This window comes from Stenella coeruleoalba (assembly GCF_951394435.1).
Source record: "Stenella coeruleoalba genome assembly, chromosome: 19".
In the NCBI taxonomy this organism is placed as follows: Eukaryota; Metazoa; Chordata; class Mammalia; order Artiodactyla; family Delphinidae; genus Stenella; species Stenella coeruleoalba.
The window spans coordinates 15,582,092-15,609,192 of record NC_137165.1 but is presented as its reverse complement, the minus strand read 5'-3'; the positions used below and the strand labels follow the sequence as shown (position 1 = coordinate 15,609,192).

General features: G+C 35.2%; 1 protein-coding gene and 1 pseudogene across 3 annotated transcripts in view; both read left to right on the top strand.

Annotated features, from left to right (window-relative positions):
- TAOK1 (TAO kinase 1) overlaps nucleotides 1-27,101 on the top strand; it is a 140,250-nt gene that overhangs the window by 87,721 nt on the left and 25,428 nt on the right. For both annotated transcript variants that reach the window (XM_079903959.1, XM_079903960.1), the window contains 7 exons: nucleotides 1,591-1,704; nucleotides 4,340-4,431; nucleotides 15,505-15,598; nucleotides 17,144-17,225; nucleotides 19,693-19,860; nucleotides 21,741-21,944; nucleotides 25,550-25,684. In XM_079903959.1, coding sequence (XP_079760085.1) covers nucleotides 1,591-1,704; nucleotides 4,340-4,431; nucleotides 15,505-15,598; nucleotides 17,144-17,225; nucleotides 19,693-19,860; nucleotides 21,741-21,944; nucleotides 25,550-25,684 — 889 coding nt within the window. The remainder of the gene's footprint in view (nucleotides 1-1,590; nucleotides 1,705-4,339; nucleotides 4,432-15,504; nucleotides 15,599-17,143; nucleotides 17,226-19,692; nucleotides 19,861-21,740; nucleotides 21,945-25,549; nucleotides 25,685-27,101) is intronic.
- On the top strand, nucleotides 5,415-8,306 carry LOC307177128 (lysine-rich coiled-coil protein 1-like; annotated as a pseudogene). Its single transcript has one exon. The product of its transcript is annotated as a lysine-rich coiled-coil protein 1-like (transcript).

The following is a 27,101-nucleotide window of genomic DNA, read 5'->3' as shown; positions in this document are numbered from 1 at the left end:
TTATGGTGATCTGTGATCATTGATCTTTGATGTTACCGTTATGATTGTTTTGCCATTTATTAGCAGTAAAATATTTTAAAATTAAGGTATATACAATGTTTTTTTAGAGATAATGCTACTGCACACTTAGTAACCTACAGTATAAACATAACTTTTATATGCACTGAGAAACCAACAGATTCATATGACTTGCTTTATTGTGTATTCTGTTTGTTAGGGTAGTCTGGAATCAAACCTGTAGTATCTCTTAGGTATGCCTGTATGTGCACTTTATAGATTTGTGCACATTTAATTGAAATTAATTGTAGAATCATTTAATTTGGGGAATGGAAAAGACATTAGGGATTATATAGTCTTACTTTTTTCATTTTACCAGTGAAGAAACTGATGCCCCAATTTGTGACTAATTTCCCAAAGTTTACAAAGCCAGGTGGATTTAGACTAGAACTAAACCTAGATCTTGTCTTCCTGGTAACTGATAATGCCAGATTTATTCCATGATAGGGATAAATAAATGATACTTAATACTTTTTATGCTTTGAGTATTAATCCTTGATGATCCTTGATAATGAATAGTAAAATTAAGCCATTCCATAATGCATTTTTAGCATTGGTATTGGTTTTACCTGTTTTAGAAGGAAATTAACATTTTTTGATTATATATGTGAATCAAGCAATACATGTTAAACTATATAGTAGAGTCAATTGTGAGTTAATGTGATTTTTTTTTTTTTAAGATTAGGATTGTAAGGTCCAAGAGAAATTTACATACTAGTAAGTAAGTGAATAGAAGATTTAGAATTATAACCTAAGGTCTTCGCACCGCACAGCTTGTGGGATCTTAGTTTCCTTACCAAGGATTGAACCCAGGCCCAAGGCAGTAAAAGCGCTGCCAAGGAATTCCCTAAAATATCTCTTCATTTTTAAAAAACAAATGGAAGGAAAATAGATTAATTTAGTATTATGTCCATTACAATAGTAAGAATTGACAAGTGCTCGGAAGCTTAGTTTTTCTGTTTTTGAAAGGTTAAGTGTATGTTATGGTGCCCGTTGGACATACAGTCCCATTTTATAAATATCCATAATTTTCTGGGATCATGGATATTACATTATCCATATGTTTGTTTTCATTTCATATCCTGAGGGTGGAAATGATATGAATAATCCTTTTTTAAAAATTGGGGGCATGAAATTCTTTTTTTTTTTTTTTTTTTTACATTAAGTAGGTTACTCAGAAATCTTAAAATTATGAAGGAGTGGTCTGCTATTTAAATTTAATTTTTAAAACCATTATTTGTACCAATAAACAGGACCTCAAATGAAGACTATACACTTTAATTACCTGATTTTCTGTCTTGTTTTTACTGCTATTTTGCCTTCTCTTTTACAAAATTGTTACTATATATGAATTCTGTATTTTTTGTATGCTAATTTGGATCTTAATTCTCATCCCAATTGAGAGATTATCCTAGGACTTAATTATTTTGATTTCTCCTTCTCTGTTTTACAAATTTTTATTTGATTTTTATCATTGTTTTACACAACCCAGTGAAGGAAAGAGAAATAATTTTCTGTGTTCCTTAAACCCAGAGATATCAAAGCAGGAAATATCCTTCTGACAGAGCCAGGCCAGGTGAAACTTGCTGACTTTGGATCCGCTTCCATGGCATCTCCTGCCAATTCTTTTGTGGGAACGCCATATTGGTAAGAATAATCTTATCTGGATTTGATCTTCATAATTGATATTGTGTGTGGTTGTGCGTCTTTAAGATGTCTTTCTCCTGAAAATACTATGTTATTTTGGACATTTTAACTTTAAGCATTACAGTTAGTTTCAAATATAGATTTAGAGTGCTCCCCTTACATCCCCCATTTTTAAAATTTGTCCCCCCTACAGTTTCCTTCCTATGATTATCTGCATCATATATTGGGTGTGGGAGTGAAAACATTCAATAAAAATTCAAGTGGGGAAAAGATAGAAATGCTAAGTGGAAATGTGTGTGTTTTCTTTAGATTTATATTTACTATATATCATTGATCTTCAGACTAGGAGTACCTAAAGACTGGTAGTGGACTTGGAGTTCTCTGGGGTTTTTTGTTTTTATTTTTTATTATGGAGAATTTCAAATATAACACTAGACAAAAGTATAATGAACCCTACGTATCATTCATTCAGCCCAGCAACTTTATCCCCATGGCTAGTCCTGCCCTATGCACTCACCTCTCCCTTTGTTCCTCTCCCCTCAGTTATTTTGAAACATTCTAGACATCATCTAATTTTATCCATGAATAATTCATTATTAATGTCAGCAAGTTTGAAGGGAATAATTTTCCAGATCTTCAACTTTCAAATGTATCCTCTTTTTCTATGTATGCTGAGAGCTGTGTCTTAGGCCCACTACGTCATCTTTCTCACCTGCCTTTCAAATCTCCCTTCTCCTGCCTCATAAAAGAAAGGCTTCTAACCCACCCTGAATATTACAGTGATGCATTGCTCTGTGGTGTAAAAGCCTCAAAGTAACACCAGAGGAACAATTTGAGAAGATGTAGCATCTGTCAGATATTGAAGAGTCAGGACAAAACTCTAGGCAGGTCCTTGTACCTTTCCAGTCGTCTGCCTTCCATTCCTTTTACCCTTTGCTTTTTCTTTCTCCCCAATTATCTTCCTTCTCTCCTTTTTTTCTAGTGCAGAATTCATAACTGACATGGTTGTCGTGGGGACACATAAACATGTTATTTGCATTGAATTCAGACTTTTTTCTGGCAGAAGGTGATTCTGATTTGACTGATTGATATGACCATGAAGACTGATTTTGCTAACTAGATTATAGGACAGTGTTTTTAATAAATTGAATGAACTAATTCTGCAGCTCCAAGTTTTTAATATCTTTAAAGCACGTACACAATATACATACATACACTGTGCATTATATCCTTTGCAGCTATTAAATTTATAAAATTTACATATCAACTCAAAAGTGTGCAAGGGATACACAGTTTTTATAAATTCATTGAAGGTAAATAAATGAATAAAAAATTTGAAGACCACTGCTCTAGATGACCAAAAATTTCTATGTAAAACCCTAGTTTAGATAGAGTCCCCCCCATAAAAAAGGGTTCTGTGAGTGTATAATATTTCTCAGTGCTTCCCCTCTTTAGATATTAATGATGAATATTAGATATTAAAAAGGCCCTCAAAAGTTCTGCAATAAAAAAACAAATTGTTTAACTTTTCTTGGTAATTTCTCAAACTTCCTTCAGCATCTTAAAGAACACATTGACAATTGAAAGTTTACAATAAAGTAAACATATTGGTTAATTTGTATATAGTGTACTTGGAACAGAGGAACTAGGTTCATATTTATATGTCTTTACACAAATGCACATGTGCACGCACACACAAACACACACACAGGGATACCTGGTAATAATCTTATTGAAGCCGTCAGCAACTGTTAGAAGTACCTATCTATGCTTAATACCAAATACATATGAAGTATAAGGTAAAGTATCATCAAGAACCACAGACTCTAGTTGAAGACGTGAATTAGTGTTTTGTTTTTTGTAGGCTTTTTTGGGGGGTTTTTGTTTTGGTTTTTGTGTTTTTTTGGCTGCGCCAAGTGGCATGTGGGATCTCCCCGACCAGGGATCGAACCTGCCACCCCCGCTGCAATGAATGGAAGCGTGGAGTCTTAACCACTGGACTGCCAGGGAAGTCCTGTGTTTCATTTTATCACCAAGACACCATCGTTGGTTGGTTATAAAGTTGATAATTTTGTGATTGTTTTAGTTGTGAGCTGCCCTAACCACTTTTATCATGGGACACTATTCTAATTTGAAAGAAAGGCTGACAAGCTATGCTTATTCAGCGTTGGATATTGTGATAGGTACTTCCTGAAATAAATGGAGTGAGTTTGTCATTTCAAGGGAAACAACTGATGGTATTCAATGCCAATGGTAAAATTCCATCTTTCAAGCAAAAATTAGATGGAATCCTGAGACCAAAATGTTTGAGAATCACTGGCCTAAAGGCTATACAGTATTAGAATTTGCAGACTTGAACGGATGCAGAATACAGCCCTCCTCTAGGGCATCCTTCCTTTAGGATGCTGTTATATGATCATGACACATGGTGAGAATGAGTCTCACACTGTATATGCAAAGGTAAATATTTACCTCACAACCTGTAATACATTTATTTCATATTATAAAAATTCTTAATGTCCAGATATATTGCCTGGAATTCACACCAGGTGTTCTCCATGTAGATAGTCATTACATTTTAAAAGAATAGTATACATTTTTTTAACTTTAATTTAAATGACATTTTATTTTTTAGGATGGCCCCAGAAGTAATTTTAGCCATGGATGAAGGACAGTATGATGGAAAAGTAGATGTATGGTCTCTTGGTATAACGTGTATTGAACTAGGTAAGCATGTTCTTTATTACTATGTAGTAAATTTTGATCAAAGTTTTACCTCAATTTCTATACCAAATTACAGCTTTTTATTTTTTATGTTGGTTGCTAAGGGGAGCAATATGTTTATTACATAGTTTTCATTTTGGTTATCTGGTAATTTTTATATATATTAGCTTAGGTATATTGTATTTGCTCTGTTAAATTAGGTCTAAAATAATTTCCACTATAGTATTAATTAAATTTGAGGTATCTATGTCTTATTATTAATGAGTATTTGTTAAACACTTGGAATATGTATGTGATTAGTAGATTTACCATCTATAGATGGTCTCTGAAGCATTTATGACTTACTTACCTTTACCTAGGATACTTACTACTTTGAGTTAGATTTAAGAATTAGCTGTCAGGCTGCATACATATTGTAGTAGTTTAATTTTATGCACACATTCTGTTGCCCATAAATTGAACTATGCTTAAAGCAGCGGACCACCATAACTTCACTAACATTCCCAATGTAAGTGAGCCAGGTGGGTAATTGAACTGTCACTGTAACTGAAGATGATGGCCATCCTCTTGCTCTTGATTCCCGAGGCTTCCCCCCACAAGCCCAATATCCTTTTCTTTTTTCCTTCTTATAAGAGCATTCCATTAAACTTTATTTAAAAACAAGAATATTTAATTGAACCATTCTAGGAGTGACCAAGAATTGAAAACAACACATTAAAGTAAAAATCCATGTGTAGGGCTTCCCTGGTGGCGCAGTGGTTGAGAGTCCGCCTGCCGATGCAGGGGACACGGGTTTGTGCCCCGGTCTGGGAAGATCCCACATGCCGCGGAGCGGCTGGGCCCGTGAGCCATGGCTGCTGAGCCTGCGCCTCTGGAGCCTGTGCTCCGCAACGGGAGAGGCCAGAACAGTGAGAGGCCTGTGTACTGCAAAAAAAAAAAAATCCATGTGTAATTTTGACAAATCATATTTATTTTAAAGTTTGATAACAGCAGTAAATAGAGATTTGGCGATTACCATAATGCCATTCTCCTCTGATCTCTTCATCTCAGTTTGAGGTTTGCAAAATGTTTCTTCCATTTGAAAGTATCCTTAAGTGTCTTAAATTCTTTTTCTCTTGATTCTTCTTCCTACTGGTAGATCCTAATTACTTTCTTAAGAAACCTGGGTATAAATGTAAAAAAGCTGGTTAATATATTCTGCCCATGGGTTATTTTTACACTCTTATGCTGGCTGATGCATATATGTGCCCCTTGGTGATAGCGAAATTGCATTAATGGTCCTGTTAGATATCATTGATATATTTTAGTATTTATCTGATTAGAAAGTATTCATTGGCTAATTGTACTGCTCGGAAAGAAACCTCTCTAAACTCTGCAGTTTCTGTGAAATGGTTTCTTTTTTCCAGACTTTTCTAGCTTCTTTTTATTGTAGTTCACAAGATAGAATTACTTCACAGTGAGAGTTTTTATGCTTATATAATAAAGCAACTTCAGAAGATGTGACTGCCTTTGGATAATTTCAAATGAGTGAGATGTCTTAAAGAAATTCTTAGAGTTTTAGGCATACATTTGGCATCTTCAACTTTTATAAATAGTCTTTCATAATCACTTTAAAAAATTTTACTTACAAATGTTTTGAATTATGAAGTTGTTCTAAGTTCAGGAACTATATTTTAAGCCTGCTTTGGGTTCCAAGGGAAAGGTCTAGAGGAGCACAAGCAAATAAAACTCTGCATTGGTAGAAATGTTCTGTGTCTCCATGCCTTTTGAGCACTTGAAATGTGGCTAATGTAACTGAGGAACTGAACTTAAAATTGTATTTTTCTTTTTTTTTTAAATATTTATTTATTTAGTTGGTTGTGCTGGGTCTTAGTTGTGGCATGCAGGCTCCTTGTTTCCACGTGTGGGATCTTCGTTGCGGCATGCGGAATCTTTAGTTGTGGCATGCGGTATCTTTAGTTGTGGCATGCAGGATCTTTTAGTTCTGGCATGCAGGAACTAGTTCCCTGACCAGGGATCAAACCCGGGCCCCCTGCATTGGGAGCTCCGAGTCTTAACCACTGGACCACCAGGGAAGTCCCTTAAAATTGTATTTCATTTCAATAAGTTTACATATAAATAGTCACATGTGGCTAGGGGGTACCCTGTTAGACAGTACAGGTCTATAGGCATGCAAATTAGATTTGTAGTCTTGGGAACTAAATCTGTTACATGCTTTTACTTTAAAATAGTTAAAGATAGTGAATTAAAGCAAACTGTTTTCTCATAGCTTGGTTATGTCCTATGACCAAGAAATCTTAAAGTGCAGGATTTTTCATAGGTGAGTTTATATGTTTGATTACAGTTAATCTGATGGAAAAGATCCCTGGTTTGTTGTTTTCAGGAATGATTGTACAATCGTGTTTATAAAAATAAATTTACCACTTTTTTCTGATTATAAAAGTATATATTGAGGATGTAAAATTTCAGAACTTTAAAAGGAGTAAAAGGAAAATAAAATAAATATAACTACAGTAATTTGTTAATGTGTGCACAGGATAGAAAGATGTAAACTGTGACATCAAAAACATAAATCAGTGGTGCACCTTGCAGCTATGGCGGCCTTGTGGTGGTGCTGTCCATTCAGCCACTGGTGGTGGTGGCGACTTCCTCTCAGGAAGTCCGGTCTCCACCTCCTGCTCCCACCACGCTTGCTCGGTGGCGGCAGAGGCAGCGGTTGTCCCTGCCTCTCCGCCTCCTCCACCTTGGCCTATCCACCAGCTGGCATTGGCGGAGAGGGAGATGGTAGTTGTAGATGGCCACCCCTGCCTCAGAGAAGATACCACATTGAATGAGCAAAGAATGAACTTTTTACAGATACCTTTTATAAAAGGCTTATAAGGAATAGTGCCATAATTTGAATCACAATGGATTTCACATTATGAGGTGAATGGGAGTGAAGTATTGGACAAAAATAGATTTTTTAATCTCTACATCATGGTTTTTAGCTCCTCAGTTGTTGCACAGTCTCACTATTTGGGGAAAGTTCGTGCTAAAAAACTGAAGCAATTAATGGGTGAATATGATCAAATTTTTCCACCAAGTTCTCAACCTGATAAGCAGAATCCTTTGTCAACCTAATGAAGTATTCAAGGAAGACATCTGACTCTTTTCAAGACGAACTTGAAGATTATATCAAAGTGCAGAAAGCCAGAGGCTTAGAGCCAAAGACTTGTTTCAGAAAGGTGAGAGAGGATTATTTGGAAACCTGTGGATACAAATAAGAGGTTAATTCTAGACCCAGGTGTAGAATGTTTGATCAAAGACTCCCTTATGAACCCGTCCAGACCTACCGAAGACCGTGCAATATTTCACAAGCAGTGGAGAAGCGGTTACCTCAGTGACTACCAGCTCATGACAGCAGGCTGAGACTGGACTCCCTGAACTACTGTCAATTCACCAGGGACTGTTTCTCAGGAAAACCAGTATCCCTGAACTTTAGTCAACAAGAGTAAAACTGTGGCTCATACAGTGTACGATCTGGAGTTTACAGGCACCTCTCCTCAGAAAACAGTGCCAAGCTAGTTATAAACAGATACATCAGAAGAGAGAAAGATACCCAGAGGAAGGCCAGGAAAAACCAGAGGAGGAGTGGTCCAAGCATAAGAGGAAGAAAGCTTATGAGGAAATAGATTTAGACAAACACAAGAGCATCCAAAGAAACAGAGGTGGAAACAGTCAGAGTCAGTACAGAAAAGCTTAAGAACCTAAAGGAGAAAAAAAGCTGAGGTGTAGCCTCTAAGAAAGAGGAACATAAGCGTAGAAAAGAGAAAAAGGAACAAGGGAAAGAAAGGACAGAAGAGGAGATGCTTTGGGACCAGTCTGCCCTTGGATTTTGAAGCTCTTGCATTGGTTCTCCTGAGGTTAAACTGAAGAAATAGTTAAGGAGCTTGGTTTTATGATGTTTATGTTCATATCGCTCTTTTCATGTGAACAGGTACAAAGGCTAAGTGAACAGAAAACATTTAGTGTGCTTGCTCTCCAAAATGGAAATTACTTTTCTGCTCCTAAAATCATTACTACATTTTTCTTATACATAATGTAATTTCCCTTAATGAGGGTGGCTCTGCTTTTATTCATCAAATTGCTATGATGGTGGAAGTATTTTTCCCTTGGGAGGTCATTTATTTTAAATTGGAGGATTAATAGGCTTTATAGAATCTATTTCTTGATTGGGTGTTAGTTTGGGGTGGGTGTTTTTATATTCATTAGTTTTCTCTGTGAAGCAGCTTACATTGATTTTTTTTTCTTCATTAGCTCTAACTTGCAGTCTATTTTCTAGATTGGAAAGTGGAAAATGACATACATTATATAATAAGCTTAAGTTACATACAGTTTTAAACGTTTCAAAAAGTCTTGATACAAAATGAGTTTATATTCTGGAAATGTTTATAATATAATAAAGTTCTAATTTCTACAAAAAAGTACATAAATCAAAACCAACAAACAAAAGATAAAACATGGTGGTGGGGAGTAAAAATGTAGAGCTTTTTTTTTTTTTTTTTTTTTTTTTTTGCGGTACGTGGGCCTCTCACTGTTGTGGCCTCTCCCGTCGCGGAGCACAGGCTCCGGACTCGCAGGCTCAGCAGCCATGGCTCATGGGCCCAGCCGCTCCGCGGCATGTGGGATCTTCCCGGAGCGGGGCACGAACCCGCGTCCCCTGCATCGGCAGGCGGACTCTCAACCACTGCGCCACCAGGGAAGCCCTGTGTAGAGCTTTTTTTAAACTTAAGTTGTTATCAACTTAAAATAGACTATTATAAATATGTTGTTTTATATATTTTGTAAGCTTCATATCAATCACAAAGCAAAACCTCTAGTAGATACACAAAAGATATAGAGAAAGGAATCCAAACTTAACACTAAAGATAGTCATCAATTCACAAAGGAAGAGAGTGAGAGGAGAAGAAAGGAACAAAGGAATTATGAAACAGCCAGAAACCGATTAACAAAATGGCAATGAGTACATATATTTATCAATAATTACTTTAATTGTAAGTGAACTAAATTCTCCAATCAAAAGAAATGGAATGACTAAATGGATAAAAAAACAAAACCCATCTGTATGTTGCCTACAAGAGAGTCACTTCAGATATAAGGACACATAGAGACTGAAAGTGAGGAATGGAAAAAGATATTCCATATAAATGGAAACCAAAAGAAAGCTAGGGTAGCTATAGTTTTGTCAGACAAAATAGACTTAAAAAAAAGACTGTAATAAAAGACAAAGAAAGGCATTACATAATGATTAAAGAAGTCAGTTCAGCAAGAGAATATACCTTTTGTAAATATTTATGCACCCAACATAAGATCACCTAAATATATAAAACAACATAAACAGACCTAAAGGGAGAAATCGACAGCAATACAATAATAGTAGGGGACTTTAATACCCCATGTTCATCAGTGACTAGATCACAGGCAAAAAGTCAGTATGTGACATTGACCTTAAATGACACATTAGACCAAATGGACTTAACAGACACACACAGAACATTTCATCTCAAAGCAACAGAATACACGTATTTCTTAAGCGCATACGGAATGTTCTCCAGGATAGATCTTATGTTAGGCCACAAAACAAGTCTTAATAAATTTAAGAAGATTAAAATCACATCAAACTTCTTTCCCAACCACAATCGTATGAAACTTGAAATCAGTTATAAGAAGAAAACTGGAACATTCACAGATATATGGAGATTAAACAAAACAGTACTGAACACTCAATGGGTCAAAGAAGAAATCGAAAAATATCTCAAGACAAATGAAAATACCTGGGACTTCCCTGATGGTCCAGTGGTAAAGAATCCACTTTCCAATGCAGGGGACGTGGGTAAGATCCCTGGGCAGGAAAATCCCACATGCTGCGGAGCAACTAAGCCCATGCGCCGCAACTACTGAGCCTGTGCTCTAGAGCCCATGAGCCACAACTACTGAGCCCACGTGCCACAACTGCTGAAGCCCGCACGCCTAGAGCCTGTGCTCTGCAACAAGAGAAGCCACCGCAGTGAGAAGCCCGCACACCACAATGAAGAGTAGCCCCCGCTCACCGCAACTAGAGAGAAAAGCCCACACGCAGCAATGAAGACCCAACGCAGCCAAAAAAATTTTTTTTTTAAGTTTTTTTTTTAATTATTAACATCACATCAAACTTCCTTTCCAACCACAGTCGTACGAAACTTGAAATCAATTATAAGGAGAAAACTGGAATATTCACAGATATATGGAGAGTAAACAAGATGGTACTGAGCACTCAGTGGGTCAAAGAAGAAATCAAAAAATATCTCAAGACAAATGAAAATAGAAGTACAACATACTAAAACATATGGGATTAAGCAGGGACTTCCTTCGTGGTCCAGTGGTGAAGAACCCTCCTTCCAGTTGCAGGGGACGCCGGTTTGATCCCTGGTCAGGGAACTGAGGTCCCACATGCCTCGGGGCAACTAAGCCCGCACACCACAACTACTGAGCTCACGTGCCTCAACGAAAGAGCCCATGTGCTGCAATCTACAGAGCCCACACACTCTGGAGCCCACGCACCACAACTAGAGAGAGAAAACTCGCACACCGCAACTAGAGAGAAGCCCGCGCGCCACTGCAACTAGAGAGAAGCCCGTGCACTGCAACGAAGATCCCACATGCTGTAACTAAGACCCGATGCAGCCCCCCAAAAAAACCACTAAGGGACAATGGAAAATCAAAGTAATAAATGGGATTTCAAAAAAAAAAAAACAGCGAAACATGGGATGCAGCAAAAGCAGTTCTAGATAACTAATGAGAACCTGCTGTATAGCATAAGGAACTCTACTCAATACTCTGCAATGGTCTATATGGGAAAAGAATCTAAAAAAAAAAAAAACGAGAGAGAAAGGGAGTGGATATACATATATGTATAACAAATTCACTTTGCTCTACACTTCAAACTAACACAACATTGTAAATTAACTATACTCCAATAAAATTTTTTTTAAATGATTAAAAAAGGCAGTTCTAACAGGGAAGCTCATAGTGATAAATACCTACTTTAATAAATAAGAACAATCTCAAATAAACAACCTAACTTTCCACCTCAAGGAATTAGTAAAAAAAGAACAAGCTAAGTCCTAAGTTAGTAGAAGGAAGGAAATAAAGATCAGAGCAGAAATAAGTGAAACAGAGACTAAAAAGACAATAGAAAAGAACAGTGAAACTTAAGAGCTGGGTTTTTTTTTAAAAAGATAAACAAAATAGACAAATCTTTAGATAGACTTTCCATAAAAGAAAGAGAACTCAAATAAAATAAGAGATGAAGGAGACATTATATCTGATAACACAGAAATACTAAAGAATCACAAGAAACTACTATGAACAGTTATACATCAACAAATTGAGCAACCTAACAGAAATGGACAAATTCCTGGAAATATTCAATGTACCAATACTGAATCATGAAGAAACAGAAAATCTAAACAGACTGATTATTAGTAAGGAGATTGAATCAGTAACCAAAAACCTCCCAACAAACAGAAGTCCAGGACCCAATGGCTTCACTGGTGAATTTTACCAAACATTTAAAGAAGAATTAATACCAGTCATTCTCAAATTCTTCCAAAAAACAGAAGAGGAGGAAACACTACCAAACTTATTTTACAAGGTCAGCATTACTCTGATACCAAAACCAGACAAGGACACTATAAGAAAAGAAAATTACACGCCAATATCCCTGATGAACATAGATGCAAAAATCCTCAACAAAGTAGTAACAAACAGTATTCAACAATACAGTAAAAGGATCATACCCCATGATAAAGTGGTATTTATTCCAAGCATGTAAGGATGGTTCAAAATGCACAAATCAATCAGTGTGGTACATCACTTTAACAAAATGAAGGATAAAAATCATATGATCATCTCAGTAGATGCAGAAAAAGCTTTTGACGGAATTCAGCATCCATTTATGATAAAAATTCACAACAAAGTGGGTATAGAGGAAACATACCTCAACATAATAAAGACCATATATGACAAGCTCAAAGCTAACATCATACTCAACAGTGAAAAGCTAAGATATTTTCCTCTGAGATCAGCAAAAGAAAAGGATGCCCACTCTTGCCACTTTTATTGGAAGTCCAGATAGGCAAGAAGAAGAAATAAAAGACATCCAGATCAGAAAGGAAGAAGTAAAACTGTCGCTATTTGAAGATGACATGGTATTATATACAGAAAACCCTGAAGATTCCACCAGCAAACTGTTAGAACTAATAAACAAGTTCAGTCAAGTTGCAGGGTACAAAATCAGTATACAAAAATCAGTTGTATTTCTGTACACTAATAACAAACTATAAGAAAGAGAAATTAAGAGAACAATCCCATTTACAATCATATCAAAAAGAATAAAATACCTAGGAATAAATTTAACTGAGAAGGTTAAAGACCTGTAAACTGAAAACTATAAGACTTTTATGAAAGAAATTGAAAAGAACACAAATAAATGGGAAGATATTTTGTGCTCATGGATTGGAAGAATAAATATTGTTAAAATGTCCATATTATCCAAAGCAGTCTACAGATTCAGTGCCATCTCCATCAAAATTCCAATGGCATTTTTCACAGAAATAAAACTAACAATCCTAAACTTTGTATGGAATCACAGAAGACGCTGAATAGCAAAAGCAATCTTGATAAAGAAGAAGAAAGCTGGAGGCATCATACTTCTGTTTTGAACTGTATTAGAAAACTTTAGTAATCAAAACAGTATGATATTGGCATAAGACAAACACATAGATCAATGGAACAGGATAGAGAGCCCAGAAATAAACCCATGCCTATATGGTTAATTAATTTACAGCAACAGGTCAAGTATAGACTATGGGGAAAGGACAGTCTCTTCAGTAAATGGTATTGGGAAAACTGGAAAACCACATGCAAAGAGTGAAAATGGACCAGTATCAGGAATTCCCTGGTGGTCCAGTGGTTAGGACTCAGCACTTTCACTGCCATGGCACAGGTTCAATTTCCTGGTTGGGGAAATAAGATCCTGCAAGCCACATGACATGGCCAAAAAACGAAAAGAAAAGAAAATGGACCACTATCTTATATCATACACAAAAATCAGCTGGTTACATACAGGGGAAATTTATCAAATAAGAAAATATATTAAAGATAATGAGAGTGAGGTTTTTCATTGTCAGAGAGGGGTATTACAAATCATGGGAAGAGGATAAGCTGGAATAAATACTATGGTATTGGGTTGGATTTGTGATATTATGGTGAACTCAATTGTTTTCAATAAACAAATATAGATATTTAATGTGCATGTATCCCCTAACTCTATCCACTGAGAGGATCTAAGAACAGTGACACCTCAGTAGCAGTGAGTACATCCGTTGCCATAGTTTCTTGGAGTGGGGAAAGTACAAGATGCTCCTGGAACATCTTAGTGTGCCAGAAAGCAAGGAAGGATCAAGGAGTGATGGGGCCACGTGAAAAAAATAGAAGCCATCATAAAAAGGTTCTTAATGCTCAAATGTGAGGCAGTTTGAACATCAAAATAAATGATAATAGCAGGTTATAACTTATTAAATAAATAGAAGTCTACTTCCATATAATAAAGAATAAAATGAAAGTTTTATGAAAAACAGGATATTTATATAAGTACCTTCTCACAAAATACTTATTAATTACAAAGACAAAAAGAGAAACTACTGTGAAGAAGCCTGGTAGACACCACCGTAAGTGATCAAAGTGAACACCATCAATAATGAAACCATTTGAAATCATACATCATCTTATAGAATAAATTAGAAAAATATAACATTTACTTCTGTGATATTCCTGCCAAAGTTGTATAGCCCAAATTTAATTATTAGGACCAACCCAAATTGAGGGATATTCAAGAGTCTTTTATACTTCAAAATTGTCAAGGTCATGACTTCAGCTCACCTTAAGAGACTGGAAAAAGAAGAGGAAATTCAACCCAAAATAAGCAGAAGAAAGAGAATAAAATATCAAAGCAGAAATCAGTTAAATAGAAAGCAGAGAAGCAATAGAGAAATCAGTGAAACCAAAAGCTAGTTGTTTGAGAAAATTAATAAAATTGGTAAACCACTAGCCAGATTGATCAGGAAAAGAAGAGAGAAGACACAATATCAGGAATAAGAGGTGACATCACTACAGATTTTACAGGTATTAAAAGAATTATAGGGACTTCCCTGGTGGTCCAGTGGTAAAGAATCCACCTTCCAGTGCAGGGGACGCAGGTTCGATGATCCCACATGCCGTGGGGGCAACTAAAACCCATGCGTGACAACTACTGAGCTCGCACACCTCAACGAGAGAGCCCGCGTGCCACAAACTACAGAGCCCCCGCACACCACAACTAGAGAGAGAAAGCACAAATGCCACAACTAGAGAGAAGCCTGCACACCACAACGAAGAGCCCATGCGGCAATGAAAGATCCCTCACGCTTTAACGAAGACACCCCACCCCACCCCCACCCCCCGGCCCTGTGACGCAACTAAGACCCAACGCAGCCAAAAAATAAAGAAAAGAAAGGAGGGAGGGAGGAAGGGAGGGAGGGAAGGAGGAAGGAAGGAAGGAAGGAATTATAAGGAAATACTATGAACAACTTTGTTAATAAATTTAACAAGTTAGATAAAATAGATAATTTCCTTGAAGGATGCAAATGACCAAAGGACGCTTTTGCTACAGAGGACATCATTGGGATACTCGATTGAAACTTGAATGGGGTTTGAGGATTTAGATGATAGTCATGTATCAGTATTAATGGTCGGTTTAATGGCTGTGTTATGGTTTTTTAGTATGAGAATATGTTTAGGAAATATACACTAAAGTATTTAGGAAGGGTGGGGCATCATGCCAGCAATCTACTGTACATTGACTCACTTGAAAAAGTTCTTTGAACTGTACTTGAAATTTTTTTTGCTAAGTTTAAAATTATTTCAAAAAAAAACAAAAACAAAAAAACTTTAACAATACTTGTATGTCCCTGTATAACAGGCACATATTTTAACAGGAAAGTTTTCTTTCTTTTACAGCGGAAAGGAAGCCTCCTTTATTTAATATGAATGCAATGAGTGCCTTATATCACATAGCCCAAAATGAATCCCCTACACTACAGTCTAATGAATGGTGAGTATTGCTAAGAGATATATTACTCGACATTGTATAAATTAAATGCTTTTTCATAATGTTATCAAAGTGATTTCATTTCAATTAGGTAAAATGTATTACCTGAAAAGATATTAAAATAGGTTATATCATGTTTATCCTTTATTATGTCTGCTTTCTTAGCATATATATAACTTCGTTCAGAAACAAAGGATAGATGATGCCACATGGAAACAAAAAGTATTTGCTTTTCACAAAAAAATTATATTTAGTTTTTTGAACTTTAGGAACATACATAACCCTGATTATATAATAAATAGCATGATTTAAACATAATATTTTATAACTAAAATATAGATTGCCACAACCTGTAGTGAAGTTCAGTTGGAGAATGGTTTATAATTTATATAGTATAAGACATAGGTAAAATGGTTTGATTTATCAGAATTACCAGATAATTCATAACTTTGGAATCATTCTAATTGTTATTATGACATTTGTTATTCAGACTGCTTAATGTTTTTTTTCTTCTAGTGCTTCCTTGTTGTGATAAAATTACATTCATTCATGTAAAAAAGTTTATGGAGAACTGATTGACAGTTTTAGAAAATGAGGATTTTTATCAGAAAATTTTACTGGGAAATTAATTCCTCAGGTGTATCTAGCATTTGAAAAATTCCAGGGGTATATGTAGCATATTTAATAAATATTTTTAAAAAGGTAGATGCATAAGTTAGCAATACTTTATTTTTTAAGGATTAATTAACACACATTCATAGTTCTTAGTACTTTTGTAGATATACATAGAAGGAATCTTTTGGCTCAGACTTTAGTATTATGGTACATATAAGTAATAAATATATTGAACACAGACTGTCTTCACACTGTGTTCAATTGATACGTTGGGGATTCAAAAAAGAGTTCCTTTTTGCTTGTAAAGAACTTAAGGTCTTCTTTGAATATTACAAACATCGATGGAGAAATTATTACTGGCTTACTCATTGAACTCTCATCAGTAACACTATATAATAATAATGTGTTAAGACTTCTGATGTTTTAAAAAAATATCTCAATTGGTTTTCTGGATTTAATGGAAGTTTTATCCATTTGCTCTAGGACATCAAATACTTAGGTATACAAAATGCTCCCTTCAAAGCAAATGGAGTGATATTCTGAATCACTCTATACAGAAGATGATCCAGGGGGCAAAGAAGAAAGAAAGGTGGCTTATAGAAAGGAAAAAAAAAATAAAGTTATCTTAGATTTGAATGCTAAAAGGAAAATATTGGCTTTTCTAATTTTCCCTCAATATAGAATGAGTTATGATATTTTAAATGTGGGAGCAGAATTTTAAAATAATCTGTGCAAATTTATCTTCGGAAAATGGTGAAGATTCATTGGTTGCTTTAGATAACTTTTCATAGATATATATGAAATGTATATAGTGTCTCCTTTTTTTATCATTTCTTTTCCATCCCCCCTCCCACCAGTAGGCACATGCCTTGTTTTGTGGATGTTTTTAAAGGAAATAGCAATATGTTCACTTGATACTTTCCTTTACAATAGGTCTGATTATTTTCGCAACTTTGTAGATTCTTGCCTCCAGAAAATCCCTCAAGATCGCCCTACATCAGAGGAACTTTTAAAGGTCAGTTCAATTATACTCTGTTTTCTACCCCTAAGAAATTATTTAAGAATGTGTTTTATTTTTCTTTGATTCTGCATCAGTATTAAGTATTCTCTACTAGTTTTTAATTAAAATGCTAATTTTGTATACTGTTCCCTCTTGAGACTCTTCTTAGATGCTAAATTTTTTCATTTATTTTTTGAAAATTGATTGTTTTTACTGTGTCTGGATAGTTATTTTGGATATAGTTAAATATCCAAAATAGTACCAAATGGCTAAATTTTTATATGTGCAATAATATATTCATGAGTTATAATTACAAATTTTAATTCATGTGGAACAATATCATATTTCAAAGTTGGTAAAGCATAGTTTAACTTTGGATCTAATTTTTATATCTACCATACTTTATGTATTTTTCTGTCCTGTATTAAAATAATATGAAAGAAAGAAATGACATGTAATATATTTACAAAAATATTGTGGGAGGAAAGAGATTTTAAAAGAAACTGTTAAAATGGATATCATTTATCCTTTTTGGAAATACATTTTTCTAACTTAGCAATGAAAATATTTTTTAAATCATGTAAATTCTATTCAGTTTTCACTAACTTTCATTGCCTAATTTAAATAAATGATTGATATATGCTTCCTGTTCTCAAAAATTTTATTTCATTTGGCAGTTGACTGTCTTATTAATAGCAGTAATAGTATTGTTGAACTTAATATAGTTCTTAAAACATCTACATAAAGCAATAGTAAGTAGATTTGATTCTCTTTGTGACCCTAAGAAATCTTGTTGATTTTTCACTCTAAAATTTAAGTAGCCTATTTTTATATGAATGTTTTAGAATTTCAGAGGGATTCAGTTTATTTTCACCAACGCACATCAATTAAAGATACAAAGAAATTGAAAGGATCTTATATATATTCAATAGTATTATTTGCAACTTTAGCATGTAGAAGAGCAGTATAAAGTTTCAGTAATGCTTGGGGAATTTTAGGCAGTAAGCGCACTCATACCGTCAGAAATGAAAGCTTGAATAAATTGGTACTCACAATAGCAACAAAAGATTTAGTAAAGCTAGGAATTATATTAGTGAAAAATAAGCAAGATCTATATGTAGAAAACTGTCAAACTTAGAAATATTTCTAAATATATTATTTTTGGGTAAGAAGACTGAATATTGTAAATAGTGGTACATACCAAGCTAAGGCTTAGGAAAAAGGAAGAATGTGATTTGCTTCTTACACTTGTCTAATATAGGTGAAAGAAGCTCTTTGGGTATAACCCAACCCACCAGGCCTAGGTATTTGGTATTTGGTGATTAGGTCCCAAGTCTGTATATAGTATTCATTTACCTGGTCCATAGTATGTATTGGCACAGCCTTATTGGAAACGATAGGAAGTAGCTATCAAGTGCTTCTTTCCCTTTGGCCTAATGACATTTCTTTCACAATCCATCATAAAGAAAAAAATTAATAGAAAAAAGGTGTTTTTTACATATGAAGCTATTTATCTCAGAATTAAAAGTTGGAAATAAACTGTCCAGAATTAGGGTAATGGTTAAATAATTATGGCATAAAGATTTGATGAAATATTCTGTAGGCATCATGTTTATGAGTTTGAAATAACAATACTTATGATAGTGAAAGTAGAATCAAATATGATATAGTTAGGACTCTGCATAGAGAAGAAATAAATTTGGCTAACAAAGGACGTAAAAGTGTTACAGAAATTCAAGGGTATCTCATGAACTCAAGGACAGAAGGTATCTTTCTGCAATCTATATACTAACTGTATCTACAAAACAAAAGTCTATACATAGAAAATTTCTGAAAAGAAAGGTATCAAAATGTAGCAGTGATATTCTAAAGTTGGAATTGTTCTTTCTACTTTATTTGATAACGGTAAGCTTTATTAAATGTTAGTGGTAAAAATCACTAATAATATAATGGCTTTTAATCAACTGCTAGTGTTTTATGAAGAGTATTGTTTATGCAACATACAAAGAAAACCATAATATCCAGGTTTATATTACATAATTCACCATCAGTAAATGCATTTCTGTTGAAACCTAATAAAACTCAGAACTGACGTGCCTTTTCTGTGAAATCAACAGTTACAAGAATATGTAAACCTTTATTTAGCCTTTGTTTAGGGCTCTAACTGGACTTACCTCTTAGTGTTTAATTAAACCCTTTTATCATTTCAACTCTGCATTTTCAGTTGACCAACAAAAGTATGATGTGCAAAGTTTTTATAAAATGTACGGGGGTAGTTACGTAGGCAGAGAGTGAATATATGTAAATGACAGTTTCATAAATATAAGATGTCAGAAATGTAATAGAATTAAATAGCTATAGATTATATGCGTTATCTATCAGGATTATTCAGGATAGTATCTCTAGGGTCTAAGAAGGGGTACATTTGTACTAACTGAAAAATATATAGATTTCAACTTGACTTTTACATTCTCTTATCCAGCACATGTTTGTTCTTCGGGAGCGCCCTGAAACGGTGTTAATAGATCTTATTCAGAGGACAAAGGATGCAGTAAGGGAGCTGGACAATCTGCAGTATCGAAAGATGAAGAAACTCCTTTTCCAGGAGGCACATAATGGACCAGCAGTAGAAGCACAGGAAGAAGAAGAGGTAATAATTTAGAAATGATGCAAATATTGAGCTCTCTTCATTGGCTTCTTTACTTATGCAACTTGTCTTTTACATCACGAATCTCTTACATCAGTGGTTCTCAGGTTGTGTTTTCTTAACACTGGTCCTGTAAGATCCCAGGTGGGAAAAAAGGGTTTTGTGTTCTTTAAATCCAGTCCCTTCATAGTGCACATTGGCATACATAGTAAAGCTCTGAGAAGTCTTGTATTAAAGAAACTGGTTCAACTTTGTTTAATCTGGTCCCTCTCAAATATCTTGGACACTGAACCCTTTTTTTTGCCTGCTTGTCCAGTTGTGTGGGACATGCTTTTGAAAGTATTTGAAACTATAGACTCTGGAAGTTGACAGTACTCACTCACAAGTCATTAGAAAGTTACCAAGCATTCTTCCAGGGACACTTCTTTTCAGTTCTGCATACTTTGATTCCATCTACGCAGTTCTAAAATACTCATTTTACAAATGAATAAAAGCAAGGGTCAGTGGTTAACTCACTGTAGGTAGAGCCATATGGGTTCAAATTCAAATAGCTGTCACTCTTAAGGTCAAGTTCTTTCCCTGTTGCCTTTTAGGGAGAATGGAAATATAAATTTGCAATGGATATGTTACAGAACTTTCTCACATGGAAATATACATATAAAGCTGTCTTTTTTACTGTAAATATTTTCAGTTTTCTTCTTTGCTTCTGTCAGAATTCCAGAGCTTTGATTTGTTTTTTCTGTTTTCCAGTGAGAGAGATCACTTTGCATTCTGAAACTAGGAGCAGCAGTTAATTACTTTTATTTTTAATAGTGCTACGTAATTAATGAACTATAAAATGCAAGATTTTATTAACCTACAGTTTTGGGTATTTTTGTTTTATTTTTTAGTTCTTTTGATAGTCTTTTGAAAATTGTTTTGGGTTATTCTAGATATATGAAACAAAGTTGTGGTAAAGTAAAGTTGTGAAATTAATAAGATTCTCATGTAGTTTAATCTATAACAGCATCTCTGTTAGGCTAGAGACATAAGAAAAGTTCCTCTATATATACCATGTGTCCATAATTATTAAATTCTGCATATCTTATAGAATTTTGGTATGGTAAGACTATTGTAATGTTGGTACCCAGATACCATGGCTTGCCTGGTTACTTCACAAAAACATTCTTGTGATTGTGATTAAATATATATGTAATACATAATTTTTAATTTACAGAAAAATAGGAATTAAATTATTTGGTGGTAGAAGGATAGGCTAGAGACTGTATTTTAAATAAGAAAGAAAAATACACTTCAAAAGGCTTCAACAAAAAAATAACAACTAAAAGGAGTTGTTTCTAGGACTTTTTTTTTTAAAGGTTGGGGCTTGTCTTTTGTTTCTTGGAAGCGCAGAATCCTAACCACTGGACCGACACGGAATTCCCGTGTAAGATCCCAGGTGGGAAAAAAGGGTTTTGTGTTCTTTAAATCCAGTCCCTTCATAGTGCACATTGGCATACATAGTAAAGCTTCTTTTAACGATGGGAATCATTGAGAAATGAGCAGAATCTCTCTATATAACCCATGAGATGTGTGGTAAAAATGAATTTCAAAAAGTGTCAAACAATTTAGAGAAAATGCTGTACTTTGGAAATAACCCAAAACTGATAAACTGCCTTTTTCACACAGTTGGTTTGGTTTTTGTTATTTACCTGTTGGTCATTTTTATTTGTTTATTTTTCTGTTAGCAGTTGGTTAACTTCCTGGTCTCACCAAATAAAGGAAATGTCTCATGATACACCTCTGACTTTCTAAAGACTGTGTGCCAAGCAGTGTGCTTGGTGCTTATGTTCAAGAAATCGGAAGAGATACAGATATTTGAACCTAATGCTCTTTTTCCTTAGGAACAAGATCATGGTGTTGGACGGACAGGAACAGTGAATAGTGTTGGAAGTAATCAGTCTATTCCCAGTATGTCCATCAGTGCCAGTAGCCAAAGCAGTAGTGTTAACAGTCTTCCAGATGCCTCGGATGACAAGAGTGAGCTAGACATGATGGAGGGAGACCACACAGTGATGTCTAATAGTTCTGTCATCCATTTAAAACCTGTGAGTATTTGGATTTCAGTGAAAAAAAATTTCAACTTTGGTAAATAATTTTCTTCATCTGATTAGTTTAAGAGGAGTTTTTTTTTTTTTCTGGATTTTTGTATTTTATTTTATTTATTTTTTTATACAGCAGGTTCTTATTAGTCATCAGTTTTATACACATCAGTGTATACATGTCAATTCCAATCGCCCAATTCAGCACACCACCATCCCCACCCCCCCCCCCCACGGCTTTCCCTCCTTGGTGTCCACACGTTTGTTCTCTACATCTGTGTCTCAACTTCTGCCCTGCAAACCGATTCATCTGTACCATTTTTCTAGGTTCCACATACATGTGTTAATATACAATATTTGTTTTTCTCTTTCTGACTTACTTCACTCTGTATGACAGTCTCTAGATCCATCCTCGTCTCAACAAATGACCGAATATCGTTCCTTTTTATGGCTGAGTAATATTCCATTGTATATATGTACCACATCTTCTTTATCCATTTGTCTGTCGATGTGCATTTAGGTTGCTTCCATGACCTGGCTATTGTAAATAGTGCTGCAATGAACGTTGGGGTGCATGTGTCTTTTTGAATTATGGTTTTCTCTGGGTATATGCCCAGTAGTGGGATTGCTGGATCATATGGTAATATATTTTTAGTTTTTTTAAGGAACCTGCATACTGTTCTCCATGGTGCCTGTATCAATTTACATTACCACCAACAGTGCAAGAGTGTTCCCTTTTCTCCACACCCTCTCCAGCATTTGTTGTTTGTAGATTTTCTGATGATGCCCATTCTAATTGGTGTGAGGTGATACCTCATTGTAGTTTTGATTTGCATTTCTCTAATAATTAGTGATGTTGAGCAGCTTTTCATGTTCTTCTTCGCCATCTGTATGTCTTCTTTGGAGAAATGTCTGTTTAGGTCTTCTGCCCATTTTTGGATTGGATTGTTTGTTTCTTTAATATTCAGCTGCATGAGCTGTTTATATATTTTGGAAATTAATCCTTTGTCCATTGATTTGTTTGCAAATATTTTCTCCCATTCTGAGGGTTGTCTTTTCGTCTTGTTTATAGTCTCCTTTGCTGTGCAAAAGCTTTTAAGTTTCATTAGGTCCCATTTGTTTATTTTTGTTTTTATTTCCATTACTCTAGGAGGTGGATCAAAAAAGATCTTGCTGTGATTTATGTAAAAGAGTGTTCTTTCTATGTTTTCCTCTAAGAGTTTTATAGTGTCCGGTCTTACATTTAGGTCACTAATCCATTTTGAGTTTATTTTTGTGTATGGTGTTAGGTAGTGTTCTAATTTCATTCTTTTACATGTAGCTGTGCAGTTTTCCCAGCACCACTTATTGAAGAGACTGTCTTTTCTCCATTGTATATCCTTGCCTCCTTTGTCATAGATTAGTTGACCGTAAGTGCATGGGTTTATCTCTGGGCTTTCTATCTTGTTCCATTGATCTATGTTTCTGTTTTTGTGCCAGGACCATATTGTCTTGATTACTGTAGCTTTGTAGTATAGTCTGAAGTCAGGAAGTCTGATTCCTCCAGCAAGAGTGGAGTCTCTGTTTCCCCCAGTCCTGTCGAAGTCCTGCAGTCAAATCCCACTAGGCTTCAAAGTCTGATTCTCGAGGAATTCCTCCTCCCGTTGCCAGACCCCCAGGTTGGGAACCTGACGTGGGGCTCAGAACCTTCCCTCGAGTGGGTGGACTCCTGTGGTAAAAGTGTTCTCCAGTCTGTGAGTCACCCACCCAGCAGTTATGACATTTGATTTTACTGTGATTGTGCCCCTCCTACCGTCTCATTGTGGCTTCTTCTTTGGATGTGGGGTGTCTTTTTTGGTGGGTTCCTGTGTCTTCCTGTCGATGATTGTCCAGCAGCTAGTTGTGATTCTGGTGTTCTCGCAAGAGGGAGTGAGAGCGCGTCCTTCTACTTCGCCATCTTGGTTCCTAATCCCCTTCGAGTTTTTTCTTTTATTTTCTTTGCTGTTTCAGAAGTTTTGAACAATTTTAGGTAACTTATTTTAGAATGGCAGTAGGCTTGTTAATTCCCAATGTAATGTCTGCATTTGGGAAACTAATGTTTTGAGAATACAAAAAGAATATTTTTAAAAATCTTAGAAGAAAAAATACAGAAATACTATGTATAATGTATTATTTGAAGTTACTTAGATGGAAAATAAAGTATTTAAAAATAGTAGATTAAAAAAAAACTAGTAGGTTTACTAATGAAATTCATTATAATATAACAGTTGCCTTTGAAGAGTGGGAGAATGGGTTAGGATGGGTGGTGACCAAAAGTGACTTTTGCGTTATCCATAATGTTTACATCTTTAAGATATAGTGTAATTAAAGAAAAGTATAAATTCTGGGTTTAGGAAATACTGGTGTTTAGTACATTAGTCTTCATACTTTCAAATGCAACATTTTGAATTTTCTTGAAAATATTTGAAGATCAGATAACTCCTTTTAGCAGTTAATAGGAATGCTTCCTTTTAAACTTCACAGCTTAGTGTTACCTAGAAAGTTATTAGGAACAATAGCTAAAAGGTGGAACCAATCCAGGTGTTCCTCAACAGATCAATGGATAAACAAAACCATGGTATATACATACGATGAATATTTTTCAGCTGTAAAAAGGAATGAAATTCTGATACATGCTACAACATTAGTGAACCTTGAAAACATTATGCTAAGTGATATACGTCAGATGTAAAAGGACAAATAATGTATAATTCCACTTATATGAACTATCTAGAATAGGCAAATTCAGAGAGACAGAAAGTAGATTAGAGGTTACCTGGGGCTGACTGAAGGATGAAATGGAGAATTTTTGCTAATGGATACAGAATTTCCATTCGGGGTGATGGAAAAGTTTGGGAAATAGTGGGGATGGTGGCACAGCATTGAAAATGTAATCAGCGCCCCTGAATTGTATACGTAAAAATGGTTAAAATGGAAAAATTTATATTACAAATGTTTTAACACACAGTTTTCAAGAATGATTTAGTTAAGTAGTGTTATTTAGGGAAAAACCATGTTTAATTTTTATATTCTTAGGTAAGAGGATTAGCTGTAAAAAGATTATTCCCACAATTAGTTGGTTGCTAGTTGACTTCCTCTTCAGTTAATGAACTAAGGTATATGTCAAGAAAGACATAAGTTCTCAAAATTTGTATAACTATTTTTTGTTTACTTGGACAAATGGCAGAAGTATTATAAAGATCTTTTTAAACTATATTATTACTTTTAAAGCCCAAGAGCCTTAGAGTAATTAATTTTATTACTGCTGTTTAAAATACTGGCTGCATGCTTTATTATCTTCGTTTTTAAGTTATGTTAAAACTTTTTAATTTTGCATTTAATGACTGTTAATAACTCTAGCCATATACATTTCCTTATCATGAATCTGTGTGCTATTTCATACACTGAGGAAATAATGTCTCCTGATTCAAATTGTGTTGAAAATAAAATGTCAGCATTCCCATTTTTTGTTTTTGCTTTTTAAGATTATGTCTTTGAGATTTATTGATCAAGTTGTGTTTAAACTTTAACTTTCTTGAAAGTTCACGTGAACTGTGTTGGCCTTAGGTAGTAATGTCTGTTTCTTTGCCTAGGAGGAAGAAAATTACAGAGAAGAGGGAGATCCTAGAACAAGGGCATCAGATCCACAATCTCCACCCCAAGTATCTCGTCATAAATCACACTACCGTAATCGAGAACACTTTGCTACTATACGGACGGCATCACTGGTATGTACTACTGCAAATTAGAAATATATTTTTCATGTTGGACCTTGGCGCCTATACTCAAGTATAATTATCTCTTTTTTTTTTTATTCTGGGTTTATTTTGCAAAACATTTATTTAACATTTAATTACCTCTTATGAGAAAGATATTATACAAAGCACTCTGAGAGATGTGTACACAAATAAGAAATATATTTGAATATATTGAATTAGCTTGAGAGGGCTAAAAGGTACTAAATAGGAATTCAGATTACCTTTGAATCGGGGCATAAAGGGAGTATTTATAAAATAAATCATCTGAGCCTTTAATAATTAGTTGGTTTTAGGCACAGGGGAGAGGAAAAATGTAATTTCCACCTAAGAATTGACCAAAATGAGGGAGGGGATGTTTGGGAAATAGCAGGTAATCCAATTTGATGTACTCAAAATGTAGTTCTTCTGATTTCCCAAATAATAAAAATGGATTATTTGTTCATTACAAGGATGTTGTTATACTGGGGTACTCATAACCCTAATCAGTCAGATATGTAAGTCCAAAACATGATAAAGGATACTTACTAGGGATAGAAAGAAAATACGTTAAGATATCAAAGGGAAAATAGGTTAGTAGAAAATATGACAGAAAGAAAAAAATATATGGGAGTTATCTGAATTATCGACTACATAGCAGATCTTATAAATCCCATGCTGTGGCCCATGAATCTGAATGATGTCTAAGGTCAAGAACACCATCCCCTGCCATAAGTCAAGTCATTCCTACTATTCTACAACATGTAAATAATTCTTTGAAGAGAGCAAGTAGCAAACAATGATTGCTTAATTTTTTCATGACTATTTTAATAAATACCTGGACAGGGGCCAGCTTGTGGGAAAACATCTTTGTGACTGGGCACATATTAAGTGTTTCCCAAGCAAGCCTTCTGTCTCAAATTTTGGCTCCCTCAAATTAATTAAGGACACTATTTATTTATTTAGTCAGTTAATTAGTTAGTTAGTTAGTTAGTTGTGCTGCGCTGCATGACTTGCAGATGTTAATTCTCCAACCAGGAGTCCTAACCACTGGACCGCCAGGGAGTTCCGTAAGGACAGTCTTGAAAAGTTATGGCTTTAGGGCTTCCCTGGTGGCGCAGTGGTTGAGAATCCGCCTGCCAATGCAGGGGACACGGGTTCGAGCCCTGATCCGGGAAGATCCCAGATGCCGTGAAGCAACTAAGCCCCTGCACCACAATTACTGAGCCTGTGCTCTAGAGCCCGTGAGCCACAACTCCTGAGCCTGTGTGCTGCAACTATTGAAGCATGCGTGCCTAGAGCCCGTGCTCTGCAACAAGAGAAGCCACTGCAATGAGAAGCCCTCGTACCGCAACAAAGAGTAGCCCCGCTCACCACAAGTAGAGAAAGCCTGTGCGCAGCAACAAAGACC